This window comes from Pristis pectinata, chromosome 30 (assembly GCF_009764475.1).
Source record: "Pristis pectinata isolate sPriPec2 chromosome 30, sPriPec2.1.pri, whole genome shotgun sequence".
NCBI classification, from domain to species: domain Eukaryota; kingdom Metazoa; phylum Chordata; class Chondrichthyes; order Rhinopristiformes; family Pristidae; genus Pristis; species Pristis pectinata.
Genome location: NC_067434.1, coordinates 24,209,476 through 24,228,944, shown reverse-complemented (window position 1 = coordinate 24,228,944; position 19,469 = coordinate 24,209,476). Strand labels below are relative to the sequence as shown.

Here is a 19,469-nt window from a genome sequence, read left to right as displayed (position 1 = left end):
AGGGAGATTATGCTGCAACTATACAGGGTACTGGTGAGGCCGCACCTGGAGTACTGCGTGCAGTTCTGGTCTCCTTACTTGAGGAAGGACATACTGGCTTTGGAGGTGGTGCAAAGGAGGTTCACCAGGTTGATTCCAGAGATGAGGGGGTTAGCCTATGAGGAGAGATTGAGTCGCCTGGGACTATACTCGCTGGAATTCAGAAGAATGAGAGGGGATCTTATAGAAACATATAAAATTATGAAAGGGATGGATAAGATAGAGGCAGGGAGGCTGTTTCCACTGGTAGGTGAGACTAGAACTAGGGGACATAGCCTCAAGATTCAGGGGAATAGATTAAGGATAGAGATGAGGAGAAACTGCTTTTCCCAGAAAGTAGTGAATCTGTGGAATTCTCTGCCCAGGGAAGCAGTAGAGGCTACTTCTTTAAATGTATTTAAGACACAGTTAGGTAGGTTTTTGCATAGTAGGGGAACGAAGGGTTATGGGGGAAAAGGCAGGTAGGTGGATCTGAGTCCACAGCCAGATCAGCCATGATCTTATTGAATGGTGGAGCAGGCTCGACGGGCCAGATGGCCGACTCCTGATCCTAGTTCTTATGTTCTTATTTTCTGGAGAGGTTGCTCAGGTTCTGATTCAGTACATCCATGGCTGACCTGTGATACCTCTGCTCCCTCCCCATACCCTTGAAAACCTTTGCTTGGCAAAAATCTAATTAAATCTGTCTATCCATAACCATTGTCCATTTCCATGTTTTCAACTTTTCTTGCAGCATAGGAGTAGGTGATTCAGCCCATCGAGTTGGCCTACAACAACTGCTGTTTGTGAAAGCAAATTCCAAATTTCTATCCAGCTCCTGAAAGGCCTGGGTCTAATTTTCAGACCTTGTCCCAGGAGATGCATCCCCTGACCAGCTGGTATAGTATCTCTCTATATACCTCAACAGTTCTGCTTAATATCCTGAAAATCAAATCAAACCTTAATCTTTTGAATAACAGAATATGTTTCTGGTAAACGTATCACCTAGTTGTATGTCCATGCTCATATCAAGGAATTATTAATTTAGGCTAAAAACAAACATTTCCATTTTTTCATAACTTCTTACAACACAGGAGGCTGTTTGGCCCATTGAATCTATGCCAGCTCACAGATAATCCCATTCCCCACTCATTTTCCTTCTGACCTGTTCTCCCCACAGTCCCATCAGACTTCCTCCACCACCTACCCCCTCCCCCCCCCCCATCTCCCCCAGATTCTACCATTCACCCTCACACTAGGGGCAAATAACAGTGTCCAATTTACCTACCGACCAGCATGTCTTTGGTGTATGGGAGGAAACCAGAACACCCTGAGAAAACCTGTGTGCTTGCAGGGAGAATGTGCAAACTCCACACAGACAATGCCCGAGGTCAGGATCGAACCTGCGTCACCGGAGCTGTGAGGTAGCGGTTCTACTAGCTGCGCCGCCCAAGACCTCTACTGACTTCAGACAGGAACGACAGCACCTACACATGATGAAAAACACAATGATGCTGGAGGAACTCAGCAGGCCAGGCAGCATCCGTTTAGAAAAGCAGGCGGTCAACATTTTGGGTCAGGACCCTTCTTCAGGACTGAAGATAGGAAAAGGAGAAGCCCAATATATAGGAGGGAAAAGCAGAACAGTGATAGGTGCAGAAGAGGGGAGGCGGGGTGGCCTGCCGAGTTCCTCCAGCATCATTGTGTTTTTCATCTAGATCCCAGCGTCTGCAGTCCTTTATTTCTCTAGCACCTACACACTAATGGCTGCTCACAGTGCATTGAGACAGACCTCACTCTCACTCTTGTGAACTGATCTGGACGATAACATGGAGTTACGTTAATTCATTGTGCAAAGCAAGAGCAGGAACCCACTTTAAAGGCCTCTCGAGCCCGTGCCACCATTTATTAAGATCATGACTGAACCTCCACCTTGTTCATTCCCCTGCCCAGTCCCCAGATCCCTCAATTCCCTGAGTCAAAAAGTCCATTGAACACACTCAAGGACGTGTTCCGTGTCCGAGAATCCACATCCCTCTCCAAAGGAATACAATCCGCATTTCTCCTTATTTTAGTTGCAAATGCCCCAGTTTGTCACCCTGGGATTATTCCTCGCAGCGTACATCTACCTGTTAAGTGCGACTGTTACCTTCAGGTTGGTGAGCTGCTACTCTCTTGAGAAAATGTCTCACATCGTTACCCACAGTACACTGTATCATGCTTCAGCATCAGTTGAGGTGAGACTGCCACAAGATAGAGCATTTTTTCTTGTTGCTGTGTCAAACTGAGTTATGGTGATTCTCAGCTCCACTGGTCCAGAGAAAGCCACAGTACTGCACCCCATAGCTTGACTAAGTGACTCAAGGAAACAACATTTGAAACATTTAACCTGTCAAGCCTCTCAGTACATTGTGTCTCAATTACTTCATCTCTAGTTTTACTAAACTGTGGAGAGGACGATTCTGCCCTTTTTCTTCATTGGATAGAGTCACAGAGTCACACAGCACAGAAACAGGCCCTTCGGCCCAACTCATCCATGCTGACCGAGATGTCTATCCAAGCTAGACCCATTTCCCAGCGTCTGGCCCACATCCCTCTAAATCTTTCCTATCCATGCACCTGTCCAAATGTCTGTTAAAGGTTGTAACTGTACCCGCCTCTACCACTTCCTCTGGCAGCTCGTTCCATACACCCACCACCCTCTGTGTGAAAAACTTACCCCTCGGGTCTCCTTTAAACCTTTCCCGTCTCACCTTGAATCTATGCCCTCTGGTTTTACTCCCCTACCCTGGGATAAAGACCTTGACCATCCACCTTTTCTATGCCCCTCATGTATTTATAAACTCACCCCTCAGTCTCCTGTGCTTCAGGGAAAAAATTCCCAGCCGATCCAGTTTCCCCTTACAACTCAAGCCCTCCAGTCCCAGAAACATCCTGGTGTATCTCTTCTGCACCCTTTCCACCGTAATGACGTCCTTACTACAGCTGGGCAACCAGAACTGTGCACAATACTCCAAGTGCAGTCTCACCATCGACTTATGCAGTTGCAACATGAGCCCCGGGAAAATCTCAGGAGACAATCTGCTGAACACTGTGCATGCCTCTCAACCACATCCTCCCCTGGGTATGGAGGTCTCTATTCCAGGTGTCTCCAGACCCTTTAACAGCTGCAGCAAGACTCTCTTACTCTTATTCTGACCCAGCACAGTGACACAGCCAGTGGAGCTGCTGTCTCACAGCTCCAGCGATCCAGGTTCAATCCTGACCTCTGATGTTGACTGTGTTTGCAAGTTCTCCCTGTGACGACACACAAGGGGCAACTTACAAGTGGCCAATTAACCTACCAACCCGCACACCTTTGGGATGGGGGGGAGGAGACGGGAGCACCCAGAGGAAACCCATGTGGTCACAGGGGCGAACGTGCAGACTCCACATAGACAGCAGCAAACAACAGAGGTGTGAGAAGACTGCTCTACTCGTTGATCCACTGTATTCAAGTGAGATTTTCCACTTGTAAGGACGATTAGGAGGAAAGGGTGTTGCTTGCAGGAAGCAAAGCAAAATTGAATTCTCCTCACACCAACCAAATCAACACAGCCCATCTTTTTAAAACTTAAAAAAAGAACTTTATTTACACAGCATGGTAACAGGCCCTTCGGGCCCAACGAGCCCGCACCGCCCAATTACACCCACGTTAACCTACTAACCCGCACGTCTTTGGAATGCAGGAGGAAACCGGAGCACCCGGAGGAAACCCATTCAGTCGCGGGGAGAACGTACAAACTCCTTACACACAGTGGTGGGAATTGAACCCCTATCACTAGCGCTGTAACAGCGTTACGCTAACTGCTAGGCTAGCGTACTGCTTCCCCAGTGCTGAATTGGAATGGGCAAAATGAAGGAACGGCTGCTGAGAGATGAGTGCAGCAAGGAAGGGTAAAATGTTTTGTTACGATTAAAAACAATGCTCTTACCCGTGTGGTAGAACTTGCCGGAGAAACCAAGGTTGAAGGTGAAGTTTGGGACCAGAGTTCTCAGTTTGTTTTGAGACAGCAGTAAAGCCTGTAGAGAAAAGAAACAGCAGATTGAAACCGGGCACATGGATCAGAACACACATCCGCCACAAGACTGCAGTCACAGTGCTCATTACTCCTTTCTGTGTTTAGGCCAAATCCAGCTTCAGTTCCCAAAGAGCATTCCCAACACCTTTGGATCCAGTGAACATTCCTGCACTTTTCCCATGATTATTCCACTTTGGGGAAAAAAAAACATTTGCACCCTTATCCAATCAGACCTCGCCAAACGACAAGCACTTTGGTAAACTCACAGCGGCTGAGCCCTGGAGAAAGTCCTCTTCTGGAATAAAATGCCAGAAGTACTAGCAGGCAAAGCAGCATCTGCAGAGGGAGAAACAGTTCACCATTTAGGTCAATAGCACTGCTTGCTTCTCTGCAGACACTGCTGCCTGACCTGCTGAGTGTTTTAAAGATTTTCTCCTTTTGTTCTTGATTCACTTCACCCCAGTAGGCAAAAGCTTAGCACACACATTTTTGCACCATTTTCTCTCAGGTCTAATGATAAAACGTCTGCAGGCAGGCAGTGGAGCAGCTACAAGGCAAACGAAGACTGCTGCTGAGAGGATCCCGTACCTGAGGCAGTCAAAATGAACCTCAAATAATCTCCGCTCACCTGCCTTGTGAACACTCTATGAAAGTTATAGGGCCTGATTTGCTGCCTAACGCCATTCAATCTTTACATGCTGTTCTATGATTTTATAATGGGCTGAATGGCCTTGGAACATAGAACAGTACAGCACAGGAACAGACCCTTCGGCCCACGATACCTGTACAAAACACAATACCAAATTAAGCTAAATCTCTTCTGCCTGCACATGATTCATATCCCACCATTCCCTGCATGCTCATGTGTCTGTCTAAAAGCCTCTTGAACTCGACTATCTTATCTGCTTCCACCACCACCCCGGCAGCCCGTTCCAGGCACCCACCGCTCTGTGCAAAAAAACTTAGCCTGCACATCTCCTTGAAACTTTCCCCCCCTCACCTTAAAGCTATGCCCTCTAGTATTTGATATTTCTATGCTGGGAATAAGACTAACTGTCTACCCTATCCATACCTCTCATAATTTTAGAGACTTCTATCAGGTCAGCCCTCAGCCTCTGACATTGCAGAGAAGGTTTGTCCAACCTCTCCATATAGCTCATACCCTCTAATCCAGGCAGCATCCTGGTAAACCTCTTTTGAACCCTCTCCAAAGCTTGCACATCCTTCTGCTGTAATGGGGCAACCAGAACTGCATGAAATACTCCAAGAGCAACCTCACCAAAAACTTTTAGATAACTGCATCACGAATGTGCACGTTTGAAACACTGTCCCAGTGATCAGGACATCTGCCACAAATGCTGCAGTGATGTAGAGGCCCTACGAGTCACGTGGAATCACAGAGGGGAATGATAGCAATCCAGTAGTGGTCCAGTCTAATTACTGGACTCACAACTGGAGCTCTACACCCCTGATCCAGAGACGCGAGTTCAAATCCCACCTCGGCAACTGAGAAATTTCAACTCAAGCGATTTAATAAAAATACGAAATAAAAAGCCAGCATCAGTAATGGTGATCTTGAAGCTCCCAGATTGTGATAAAAAAAACCACCAGCTCAACAATGTCCTCCAGGGAAGGAAACCTGTCCTACTTCTCTACCCTCTCCCATGTGTGACACCAAACAAGCCAACTACAGAGGAAATAGGGATTGACCAAACATGCAGCATTGGGAGTGATGTCCACGTCCTAGGAACAAAGGTACAGCACAGGATGAGGCCATTTAGCCCATTTTCCCCATGCTGGCTCTCTGAAAGAGCAATCAACAACCACCACTTATTTTGTTCGTTTGTTCTAGCGAAGGTTAACTGAAGTGTTAACAACAGATACTGATGTTAAGTAACACAGAGATACAGCAGAAAGACACAGACACAAAGGCTTGGTCATGAAGAGGAGAGGGGTAGCGAGGTTAGGGAGGCAGAGTGGTGGAGTGATTAAATTCAAGGGTGAGCAGGAGCAAGTGTTGGAGAAGTTACCTGGATCTTGTTTCTAAGGCTGGAAGAGAAGACAGAGGGAAGGAGAGTCAAGGTCAAGGAGAGATTTGAAAACAAGAATGGTCAGTGGAGAAGGTCAGTGAGTAGAGGGACAGCGGGTGATCTGGACTTATTCCAAAGTAGGAGCACAGAGATCTGAGTTTTGATTGACCTCAAACAGAATGAAGGAGACAGACAAAAGTCCATTGGAGCAACAAACACGATGGACAAACTCAGCAGGTCAGGCGGCATCTGTGGAAGGGAATGGACAGTCGATGTTTCAGGTCAAGACCCTTCAGTCTTGTCTCAAAAGTCTATTGGAATGGTCAACTCCAGAGATGAACAAGATGAAGAAGAGATGGACAAGCATTTAAACTGCAGAATTAGTCCCCTTGCCTTGCTCCTTCCCAACAGCCTAAGGTCTCCTATCATGCTGCACTCCCTCGATCCTGTACTGAGGGGTCAGCCAATCTGTCCTCGAGTCTCTGTAGTTGGATTTGAACCCACAACCTTCTAACCTCGAAGACATTACTGCAAAAAGGACAGAGCATTCTGTTTTTAGAATACCAGCAGAATACTAGCATTCAGTTTCCTGTAATTAAAACTGATTAGTTGCTCATTTAGTAAATCAGTTGTTTGTGGTCTTTGCTGCATGTAAGTTGGCTGCTCACTTTCCCCAAGTAACCACAGTAATTGATCTGAAAAGTAATTGGTACGATTGCGAAGTTCTTGGAAGGTACAGATAAGACTCAATTGTTTCAGGTGTTGTCAGTTCAGTTTCTAACACAAACCCACCCCCTCCAACTTCGTTCCCTGTTATTAGTAAAAATAAAGCTGGTTATCTTCACCTCAGGCTTAACCTGTGTCCATTTAAATTAGCAGGGGAAAGAGATGTTTGCACTGAAATTGGTTGGTGATGCTTGCAGAGAAAAGCAGGCTGATGTAAACTGCTGCCTCAAGCAATTCATCAGTGGTACTTCTGGTGTTCGATTCACTGCCACTTCTGTCCCTGGGAAGTCCAGCTTCAAAATGCTGTGCCTTTCTCTGCAGCAGCATGCGTGTTTGGCTGTTTAACCCTTTCCCATCCAGATTTTGGTTTCCCGTTATTGGGCATGGCTTTGTTGCTGCGATGAAGTAGATGCCGACCTCCAGCATGGAATAGTACAGCAGAGGAATAGGCCCTTCGGCCCACAATATCTATGTCAACTAATGGTACCAATTTAAACTGCACATCTGCTTGTACATGTTCTATATCCCTCCATTCCCTGCCTGTTCATGTGACTGTCTGAATGCCTTAAACATTGCTGTCATATCTCCCCTGGCAGTGCATTCCAGGCACCCACCAGTCTCTGTGTAAAAAAACTTGCCTTGTAAATCTCCGTTAAACTTTCCCCCTCTCACCTTAAAGCCATGCCCACTAGTATTTGACATTTCCACCCTGGGGGAAAAAAAAAAGACTGATTATCTACATTGGCCTCCTCTGCATTGGAGAGACCAAACGCAGACTAGGTGACCATTACGCAGAACACCTGCGCTCTGTCCATAACCACAATCTGCATCTCCCCATTGAAAGTCAATTCAATTTGCCCCCGGCCCCACCACCACCACAGATATGTTAGACCTCAGCCTCCTAAAATAAAACTGGTCCACTGATTATCTACCCTCTCTACGCCAATTGGGTGAAAGCTCCCCAGCTGAAACATTTCTCTGCAGAGATACTGTGACCCACTGCAAATTTCCTGACATTTATTATTCCTATTTCAGAGTCACATCACCCTCACCATCTCCTTTTGCTTCAGGCTCACAAACTTTCTTTTATGGTGCAACCACTTCCGAATTTAAAAGCTGCCTAGGTTCCCCCAGCATATCTTCTCTCCTTAAACCCATTAAATGCTAGTTATTGCCCTCTGCATTCAGGTATAGCTCACTGAAGGCACACCCCTGCCCTGTGCTTTGAAGAAACTCTTTGGAAAGAGAACACTATGTGGAGTGATTATTTGTTTTTGCGACTGAGCTGCAGACAAGACAAAACAAGGTAGCTGAAAAATCCAAATGACCGGCAGAGGGTAGCAGCTGGCAATATTAATATTTTGAGAATTAACGGATTCCTGAAGCCATGCTCCCATCCACTGAGAATTGGCAAACTAAAAATGGACCCACACTTGGCATTTCCACAAGGCTGGAGTGATTCAGAAAGTATTCAAGGCTTAAATTTTCCACATCACCCTCAGGATTTTGCAGTCAGGGCAGTACTTTACACACCGTCACTATTGTGAGAAACATGGCAACACATTTGTGCAGCTATCTCCGCAAACAGCAGCATGATAATACTTAAAAAAAACTTGTTCTTCTGATGGTGTTTGATATTGGGGAGGAGACTAGGGTTAACTTTCCTACACTTTTTAAAAAATTAATTCACTGGATACAAGTGACCAGACAAGGTCAGCATGATGGAATACTCTACGATTGCCAGATGACTGCAGCTCTAACAACGTTCAAGGTCAACACTAGCCAGGACAAAGCAACCCACTTCAAAAAACTGAAATGCTGGAAACATTCAGCAGATCGGCTGGCATCTGGGGAAATACTTCAAGTTGAAGACCCTTCCAGAATCAGATTTATTATCACTGACTTATATGTTGTGAAATGTGTTGTTTTGCAGCAGCAGTACAGTGCAGAGACACAAAATTACTATAAATAACAAGTGCAAAAAAAGGAATAACGAGGCAGTGTTCATGGACCGTGCAGAAATCTGATGGCGGAGGGGAAGAAGCTGTTCCTGAATCATTGAGTGTGGGTCTTCAGGCTCCTGTACCTCCTCCTCTATGGTAGTAACGAGAAGAGGGCATGTCCTGGATGGTGAGGGTCCTTAGTGATGGATGCCATCTTCTTGAGGCACTTCCTCTTGAAGACGTCCTCAATGGCGGGGAGGGTTGTGCCTGTGATGGAGCTGGCTGAGTCTACAACCTCTGCAGCTTCTTGTGATCCTGTGCATTGAAGCCTCCGTACCAGGCGGTGATGCAACCAGTCAGAATGCTCGCCACCGTACACCTGTAGAAATTTGCAAGAGTCTTTGGTGACGTACCAAATCTCCTCAAACTCCTAATGAAGTAGAGCTGCTGGCGTGCCTTCTTCGTGATTGCATCAATGTGTTGGGTCCAGGATAGATCCTCTGAGATGCTGGCACCCGGGAGCTTGAAGCCGCTCACCCTTTCCACCACTGACCCCTCAATGAGGACTGGTGTGTGTTCTCCCGACTTCCCCTTCCTGAAGGCCACAATCAATTCCATCCACCAGCCTTCACCCATTCATTTCCCTCTGGCAGACTGTGCGCCATCTACAAAATGCACTGCTGTTTCTTGTAGGCTCCTCTCCAACACCTCCCAAACCCACCACTTCTACCATCACAATAAACAATGCAGGACTTCAACCGGAACATTGCCCGAGGTTATAATGTGTTTCCCCGGTGTCAGTTTCAACTTTGCCTCAGTGCCACAGTCAGGTTGTGACATCCATTTACAACGGGTGGATGGGAGCTTTGCCCAGGTTGGGACGGTCGGGTTTGGTTGTGGATGTCCCATCTGACTGGGTTCAGTAAATAGGTGCGATATTCTGCAAACATCCCTGGGCTGGGATTGGGAATAGGAAAAAGTCATTGGCTGTGATCGGGTCAGGTTTTATATTTATATCTGAGCAAACTTCCAATCAGGAGTCACGTATAAACTAGACCAGGAAAAGAAAGACCTACTTGCCTAAAAACATTAATAAATAAAACAAATTTTAAGATACCCATTCACTTATAGTCATCATTACAGTGATTGGGTTTTTATTTAGATGATTTATTAAACTGAATCTAAACTCAACGGCTGTGGTAGGATTTGAACTCACGAGTCCCAATCAGTCGCCCAGTTCTCTGGTGCTGGTCTTGCTGGTCCAGCAATATATGGGACCACCGGCAATTTTCAGGAAAGCCCAAGCCACTGGAAAAGGAACAAAAAATTGGATTTTTCTGATATTTTAGAAAATTTGACTCTTTTCAAGGCCTGAGGTATCCCAACTACATTGAGCACATGCACCTAACCAAGGTTGCGTAGCTTTCTGTCATGTGGACTGCTGGTGCCATTGTATTGCTGAATAATTTACCACACAGCATTCAGTGGCATGAGTTAACCAGGGGCAAGTCTGTGCAGAAAAACTTCTGCAGTGCATTGGTCTTTTCAAATAAACCATCTGGATACCCTTTTGACTGAATGCCTTAACCTTGGACAACAATGCCCAAAACAGCAACCTTACCTTGAAGAAGGACAGGACATCAGGTGCATGGGAGTATCAATAGTGGGACGGTCTCCTTCAAGTTACACATCCACCACCCTAATTAGGGCACCTACCGCATTCCTCACTGGGGCTCCCCTGCAACTCCCGACCCAACTGTGGGAGTACCTTAGCCACAAAAACTGCAGTGGTTCACCACCACCTTCCTGAGGGCAGTTGGGGATGAGCTATAAATGTTGGTCTCACCAGCAACATCCACATCCCAAAAAAAAAATCAACCAATAAAATCTCTGGTTGGGTTATTCCAGGGAGGATTCATCACATGACCTCACACCTCAAACCACTCCATACCTCACTCCTGTCTTTGGTTTATCCTCCATTCTCCAACACCCAACTGGAAAGGGACAGGCTCCATCATCCAACTGGATCCCATCTTGTTCAACCTTTTGCCTCTTCCAGATATCACCTCCCAGCTTCTCACATCATTCCTACTTCCCCCACCCCCCCCAACACCCCCACCTGATTCACCCATCACCTGCCAACTCGTGCTCCTCCCCTCCCCCTACCTTTTTATTCTACCTTCTGCCCTCTTTCCTGTCCCGATAAAGGGTCTGAACCCGCAATGTCAACTGTTCATTCCCTCCCCCCCCATAGATGCTGCCTGACCTGCTGAGTTCCTCCAGCATCGTGTGTGTGTTACTCCAACTGGATGAATCTTGATTCTTAGGATATTTCTGGTATGTTAAGGGTGCTACGTAAATAGAAGTTGCTATAGCTGCCTTGACCAAGAGAACACTTGTCAGGTGAAAAGGTTGCTCATTTAGGACTGAAAAGAGCAGAAATTCCTTCACTCAGAGAGTGGTGGGTCACTGGAATTCTCTGCCTCAATGGATGCTGTTATTGAGTATATTCAAGACCGAGATTGGTAGCATTTTGGGCACTTGAAATACAAGGAAACAGAGTTCAAATGGGAACGAAGAGTTGAGAGTGAGATTCAGCCAAGGTCTTGTTCAATGGCAGAACATGGTTGAGGGGTCTAATGGCCTTAAGTTGCTCTGAATATGCAAGTTCTTAAAACGTTCCTCTTGTGGGCTCAGGGCTGACTGTAGGGAAGTTGGCAGGAAGTAAGCTGGGGGGAGCACAAGCCATTCCTCTCAGGGCTGGTGGGACACACAGCACCAGCTTGGAACAACACCTCACATGTCTGTAGCACAGGCTTCTGATATCAAAGCATCTCCAGCCATCGGCCAGAGAAGTGCTGAGTTCTCAATAGCTTCTCCTCTTAATAAGTTATACTCAGCCACTGTCTACCTCAGCACAAACTATTTCTGGAAGTCTACAAGTCTTTACAGGGGGAAAAAAAACTGAAGTACCTCAGCTCACAAATTAAATACCAAAACATTGATATCGGCTCCTCCCAAATTAGATAGACCGATACAGGCAGATATAAATTGGGGGTACCCACTCCTTCCCTGATTAAAACTGTCCTTTCTACCCAATGTTGCAGAAGTACAAGGTACACCTGATGAAGTCCTCACTCAAAATACATCAGAACCTTCCTGTGATTGGGTTGAAATAGTGTGTCACTGGTCGTCCCCAAAATATCTGCTGGTTTTAAACAGAATCAAAGATCCCAAGTTCTGCAGTAAAATTCATTCCTCCTCCTTTCAACTGTTTGATCTGGTGGATTACACAACTGCACTGAAGGCGATTGGGAGACCTTTTAGCATCCACTTCCACAGAAGTTTTCCCAGATGGTCCCAGGGATGAGATACGCTGAGGTGGTGGGAAATCGGGGAATGTTCTCCTTGGAGCAACATGAAGGGGAGATTCAACAAAAGTGCTGAAAATCATGAGTGGCTTTAGTAGAGCAAGTAAGGATAACCCGTTCCCACAGCTCAGACAGGACTTCCATTTAATGCCTCATTCATGAATCAAGCGTATGGCTGTGCAGTGGTTGAAGTCTAGGATTACCAGGCAGAGTACTGGGCGTCGATGCAAAAATACGAAGTCAAACCTCACCATGGCAATGGGGGAAATGTCACTGTTTGAATTTTAATAAAAGCAAGTCTCAGTAATGGCAACCATGAAACTACCATTGTAAAAAAAACCTCGGGTTCACTAATGTGCCTCAGACAAGGAAACCAGCCATCATTATTGGTCTGGCCAATGACCTTCAACGGCTGCCTTGGTTCAGGGGCACTGGGAATGGGCAAATGAATGCTGACACTGCCAGTGACATCTGCATCATGTGAACAACTAACTAAATCTCCCAAAAGATGGCCTCCGCGAGACTGCAGCAGTCCCACAGCACTGCATTGGAAATGTAGACAAAGAACAAACTGCTGGAGGAACTCAGAGACACTAGAGACTGCAGATGCTGGAATCTGGAGCAACACACAAGGTTCTGGAGGAACTCAGCGGGCCAGGCAGCATCTGTGGAGGGAAATGGACAGCCAGCGTTTTGGGTCGAGACCCTTTATCTGGTTTATCACCTCCCATCTTCTGTCGCTATTCCCACTCTCCCCGCCCCCATCTGCCTATCACCCCTCCTCACCTGGATCCACCCATTGCCTGCCAGCTCTTGCTCCACCCCTTCCCTTTTATAACTCTCTCTTTCAGCCCAGATGAAGGGTCTCAACTTGAAACACTGACTATGCATTTTCCATCCATATCTGCTGCCTGACCCGCTGAGTTCCTCCAGCATCTTCTGTGTTGCTAGGGAAACGCAGTGGGTCAGGCAGCGGGTCAGGCAGCATCTGTGGAGGCCGAGGGTTGACGCTTTGGGTGAAGACACTGCATCCTGAAGAAGGGACTCGACCTGAAACGTTCACCACCCCTCTGCCTCCACAGATGCTGCCCGACTCACTGAGTTCGTCCAGCGGTTTGTTTTTTGCTCCAGTTTCCAGCATCTGCAGTCTCCTTCGTCTCCACTGAAAATGTAGTCCTGGATTTTGTAATACTTTTATTATCAGCCTAGGATTAAATGGGACACATCTTATCAGACTGCAGCTTAATGAAATATCATCTAAAACTCTTTTGATATGAGTTTCTATTACAAATGCTCAACCTTTCTTTGATGTCTCCTATGCACAAGGTATTGAACACAAGATATCCAAGTCCCAGTAGAGCAGACCAGAGCAGGACATGCTGTCAGAGTGAAAGAGGAGTTGGAGGAGAATCATATTGTGCAGACCAGCATGGATCAGTAGGGCCAAATGGTCTACTTCTATGTCCCAGACCTGTTGTAATCAATATTACTTTTTTATTAACTATTTTTGCCTAAATATTTCCACAAAAATGCCTTGTTTCATTGGTTGTGGTGGATGTAGGTTAGTCAGACAATGCCCCTGAAAGGTTTTTAAGCTTTGTAACACTGCTGGCACTCTTCACCGCAGCATTCATGCACCCACACACCCACCACTCTCTGTGAAAAAAAAACTTACCTTTGACATCCCCCTTATACCTTCCTCCAATCACCTTAAAATTATGCCCCCTCGTGTTAGCCATTGTCGCCCTGGGAAAAGGTCTCTGACTGTCCACGCGATCTATGCCTCTATCGTCTTGTACAGCTCTATCAAGTCACCTCTCATCCTTTTCTCCAAAGAGAAAAGCCCTAGCTCGCTCAACCTATCCTTATAAGGCAGAGAATGTAAACTACCATCATGAGTATTTCACACACCAGTGCAGCCAAAGAGCTAAAAACTGAAGTTTCAAGTTGACAGTTACCTTCAGCAAAGATTCCTACCTACAGACAATGAATCGCATTTCTGATGGACAGACAGAATGGAATAATCTGCATGATTTGCAATGTTTTCCAAAACAATTAGTTTGTGCTCGAAAGGCCAGTTGTGTTATAGGGAATTGCTATTCCCTTAAAAGAAATAAAATGGATATACTGTCTGGTCTAATTCTAGTCAGGAAACCTGCAATTCCAATGTTTCAATCTAGATGCCTGCAGGCCAACCTCACTATAATATGCAGCAGTTTAAAGTAAGAATGAAGTTGGTTTATCCTTTGGCAATCCCTCAGGGTTAAGGACGGCATGCAGTAATCTACAAAGTATTTTCAGCACAGTGATAGGACATTGGATCCGACTTGTCTACACCAGCACTTCTGCTCCACACAGGCCGCCCCCATTCACACATCCACGTCTCCCTATATCTCACCCTAAAACTTTCCTGCAACTCTTCACTGGGATTGCCTTCAGACAACAGGTTGCTGCCATGCCACATAATATAGCAAACAGCCAAAAATAAGAGGTTGGTTCTTAAGGAGGGCCTTAAAGGAAAGTGTGTGTGTTTAGGAAGGAAAATGCTAGGTGTATAAACTTAGTAGTTCAAGGCTGGACCACCAAAGATGGAGCAATTCATCTGTGAATGAAAGAGAACAGATCCTTAACCCGATCTGTTATTCTTTTCCATCCACGGCTTATCCATCTTCCCATTTTAATTACACCTATGATATTGGTCTGAATAACTCCTCCATTTCCATTAACTAATCAAAGTCAAACCAATGCAAGGAAGCATAAAGGCTAGCAAGGACAATTTGGACAGAATGGTCCATTCCTACGCCGTACATTCTCTGCAGGACGCACTGAATCTGTCTTAGCTAGATCTCGAAGTTGGGGATCTACTTTTAATCTAATTCACTATCTTCTGTAATTATTTTTACATTTTAAATTACGATGGCCACCAACAGCCTTTTCTCCTAAAGAACGGGCCTCAGCTTGTTCAGAATTACATCGCTCATCATCAAAGCAAAAACAGGGGTCACAAAAAAACAATATAGAGCGCAATTAAACCAGTGGCTGCAATAAAGGTGCCAGCTGATTGGAGGTTCCTGAGAAGCAAAGCTACCATCATAGGATCACAGTAAGAAAGTGTGACTCGGGAATGGCTGTCCCAAGGCCAATGGCGTCCATTAACATGCAGGGAGCTGGAACAGTCAGCACTGGGAAAACTCATGCAAACACAACTTCACACCGTTTGACACCCAAGTGTGCCTGACTTCCTGGTGGTGATTCACAGGACAACCATTCCAATTCAGAGCAACAGTCGTGACCTGCTGTCGAAAAATCACAACGGTCAGCCTATCAATTCTTCCACACTGGGTGGTAACACTTTGCTGGACATCCCTATCCTCTTAAAGTCCTTGCTTAAACTTTTTTTTTGCAGCGGTAAGCCAAAATTACAAGCGGTTCAAATCAAGAGCAGTGTAATTCTGAAGTGTACAATCTTTGGGAAAGATTGAACATATTGGGACCATTTTGTTAGGAGAAAAGGCAGATTGGTGATCTTCACACAATTATACAGGGCTTTGATTGGGTAGATGTAAAGACATTTCCTACAACAGTGTCTGAACTTCAGAAGTAGTATTTCGTTAGCATCAAGCACTTTGGGATGTCCTGGGATGTGAATGATGCTGTGCAAATGTAAGTTCACCATTTTTGTGGGCAAAACTGATAGTAGAGGAGATAAATTCAAGAGAGTCACAATTAAAGCCAATGGAGATTCAAGAGAAACCTATTTACCCAGAGAGTGGCGAGAGTGTGGACCTTGCTACCGTGGGCTTTAGGGGAAATTGAATGGGAGCGGGGTAAACATATGAGGAATAGAAGGTTACGTAGCAAGGGTTGGGTGAAGTTAGGGAGATGGTGAGAGGGCGTACACAAAATAAGAATGCGTTCGGCCAAATGTTTTTTTCTGTGATGAACAACCCTTGGTTTGGGAATTCACACCCACTTTTCTTCACACAGAGTGGAAGCAGGTCCTTCCGCCCACCAAGTCTATATAAAAGAACACCCTGCATTGACTCCTGGATAAGCTACCTACAATTTTAAGATTCACTGTTTTTACGCCCTTCTGCATCACTCATCCCCTCCAGCTGTATAATTCCTGCGACATCAGCAATCCTTCAACATTGGCCTCTTGATGACCCTGAATTTAATCACCCCACCATTGGTGGCTGATCCTTCAGCTGCCAAAGATGTAACCTCTGGATCTCAGTCCTCCTCCAGAAGTCAACTTCAAACTCACCTTTTGGACCAAGAATTTAGTATAAGAGACAATTAGTCACAAGACTAGCTTTTGTTTCTTTAATTGTTCCAGAACCTCTCACTTTCCATTTGCACCTTTTGTCATTTAACCAGTCTTCCCTTCCACTACAATTAATAATTCACCACTATAGAGATAATCAAATCTCCTTTCCCAGATCTTGACTTTTGGTTTTTCTTCCCTTTTTTCTGCTTTTATGTCCTTATAAACTATTATTTCTAATATTCTTCGATGCGTTTTGGTATCAATTCTTTTTCCCCCAAGAACCCACCTGCATGCATTTTGCTACGTCACCAAATCGACATGGTTGAAGCATTCTGAATCTGTGCCAACCCTCACCCTCTGCCTCCCGCCCACTCCCACCCCAACAGCCCCTGCTCTCTCCTATTTCTTTAAAAAGTTCCAACAAATATCGTCCCATTGTCAATGGGAACTTCCTCTCCCCTGCACCATTGTCACACGCGGAGACTTCATCAGCAGTTAATAAACATCCAGATTTTGGAAAGATTTTTGCAACATCCTGTTAACCAGGGTCACCAAAACCCATAGATTGTCTTGAAATCCCCAGGACTTAAAAGGTTAGTATCCCAGACATTGCCACAAGCAGTCATCAGGGAGGCAAGCCACAATGGAGATCTTTTGGAAAAATCACTTCTGAGAGTATTAGTTCTTTAAAAACTTTTATTACTAGTTCTGCACAAGGTGGAGATGAAGGAAAGGCTATTTCAGTTAAGAATCAGCCAATCAGAAAAAGGAGAAGTGTGTCAGCTTTGAGTTGCTGGAGGAAGGCCAGCTCCCATGATGATTGGTTAGCTCTGGCAACCAATGGGAGCAGTACAGTGGTGGGAGGCAAAGTTCGGGTGACAAAACTTTTAGGACCTGCAAACCTCTTGCTGCCAGACCTCACTACAAGCAGGAGGAGTGGAAGAAGAAAATAGACCAAGAGGAATAAGGAGTAGAGGGTTCTGCGAACCCGAAACAAAGAATTACAATAAAGGATGTGGTGTGGAGAAATGTGAAGGGATTGGCTGAACAAAGGAACAAAAAGATGAGAACCTTCCTCAGGGGTTAGGTAGCATAATGGTTAACACTCTAGATTATATATCCTGAACTAACAACTTAGAGAATCGAGTTCAAATCCCACTGGAGCTGGGAAATTTTAATTCAGTTATTTAAATGGTCTGGAATTAATAAGAGCAATCACTGGAATGTACACGACGTTGGTGAGGCCGCATTTGAAATATTGTGTTCTGTTTTGGTAGGCCTGAAATCGGAAAGATGCCGTTAAGTTGGAAAGAGTGCAGAGGAGATTTACGAGGATGTTGCTGGGACTCAAGGGACTGAGTTATGGAGAGAGATTGAGCAGGTTGGGACTTTTTTCACTGGAGCGTAAGAGAATGAGGGATAATCTTATAGAGGTGTACAAAATCATGAGGGGCATAGATAGGATCAACGCCAACAGTCTATTTCCCAGGGCTGGGGAATCAAGAACTAGAGGGCATAGGATTAAGGTGACAGGGGAGAGATTTAATAGGAACCTGAGGTTGGTCTGTATACGGAACGAGCTGCCAGAGGAAGTGGTTGAGGCAGGTACATTGACATAATTTAAAAGGCACTTGGACAGGTAACAGGGATAGGAAAGGTTCAGAGGGATATGGGCCAAATGGGACTAGCTTAGATGGGAACCTTGGTCGGAACCGACCAGTTGGTATTGGTTTATTATTATCACTTGTACCGAGGTACAGTGGAAAAACTTGTCTTCCATACCGACCATACAGGTCAATTCATTACACAGTGCAGTTACATTGGGTTCGTACATGTCCTCTGAAATGTCTGAGTACCAAACTAATCCTACTGGGACTGCAACAGCTCAAGGCACATGCACCCTGCCACCTTCGAGAACATTAAATACCTCGGCACAAGTGACAATAATAAACCAATACCAACTGGTCCATGATGCATTGATGTAGTACAGGTAAAAACGATAACAGTACAAAGTGTCAAAGCTACAGAGAAAGTGCAGTGCAATAAGGTGCAAGGTCACAACAAGGTAGATCGTGAGGTCACAGTCCATCTCATTGTATAAGTTGGGCCGAAGGGCCTGTTTCCATGCTGTATGCCTCTAAGACGCACTAATATATTTTTTCCCTGGCCTGGCTCCATGACTCCAGACATGCGACGTGGTTGACTATTGACTGTCCTCTGAAATGTCTGACTAGCAAACCAATCCTACTGGGACTGCAGCAGCTCAAGGCACACACGCCCTGCCACCTTCGAGGACATTAAATATTAGGTCTGTCAGCAACATCCACACCTCATGAATCAGTAAAAAAAAATCCTTCAAGATAAATGCTCAGTGGTTTTCTCTTCCTGACAGATTTTTACTCCCAGTTTCCCTAGCTAATTTTAAAAAAAATTGTAGCTTCCAAATCATATGGCCAGGGAAATATCGTCCAAACTTCACTAACTATAGAGCTTCACTAAATATGGAGCTGTCTGCAATAGCTTCAAATATCTCATATTAACCAAGTGGCTTGAAAACTTGCCTCAGGGAAACTTTTACCATGTAAATGTCTGCCATTTCGTTTGGCCTCTAAGATTTTTTTTCACCTGTTCAGTATTTGCCTTTCATGTGAAATAATATTCTCCCACAGAAACAGGAATATCTACTCTATCAATATTCTACTGAAATATTTATAAACAACTTGCACTTAAAATAAAAAAATTGTCTTGAAACCTTGCCCAGGCTGGTGTGAGGACTGTATAGGAGCAATAACGCAACATGTTTAAACTGCAGGCTCTGGGGATCAAACATCAATTGGGTAACTGATTCAAAAAACTGGCAGAGGCATGATGGGCTTTCTGTGGTGTCTAACTTTGTAATACAAGGTGAGATCTTACACCACAGAACAGTACAGCACAGGAACAGGTCCTTCGGCCCACAATGTTGTGCCGAACTAAGTACACCCAATCCCTTCTGCTGTGGTCCATATCCAAATCTTGCAATTCAAACGGTGTTGGACCAGAATTTCTTT

General features: G+C 45.3%; 1 protein-coding gene across 8 annotated transcripts in view; it reads right to left on the bottom strand.

Moving 5' to 3' along the window:
- The window catches only part of ndst2a (N-deacetylase/N-sulfotransferase (heparan glucosaminyl) 2a), a 432,751-nt gene that overhangs the window by 69,087 nt on the left and 344,195 nt on the right, over nucleotides 1-19,469 (bottom strand). For all 8 annotated transcript variants that reach the window (XR_007958434.1, XR_007958433.1, XM_052041762.1 and 5 more), the window contains one exon: nucleotides 3,993-4,080. Coding sequence is in view for 6 of the 8 variants with exons in the window: in XM_052041762.1 (XP_051897722.1) it covers nucleotides 3,993-4,080 (88 nt within the window). In the remaining 2 variants the exon portion in view is untranslated. The remainder of the gene's footprint in view (nucleotides 1-3,992; nucleotides 4,081-19,469) is intronic.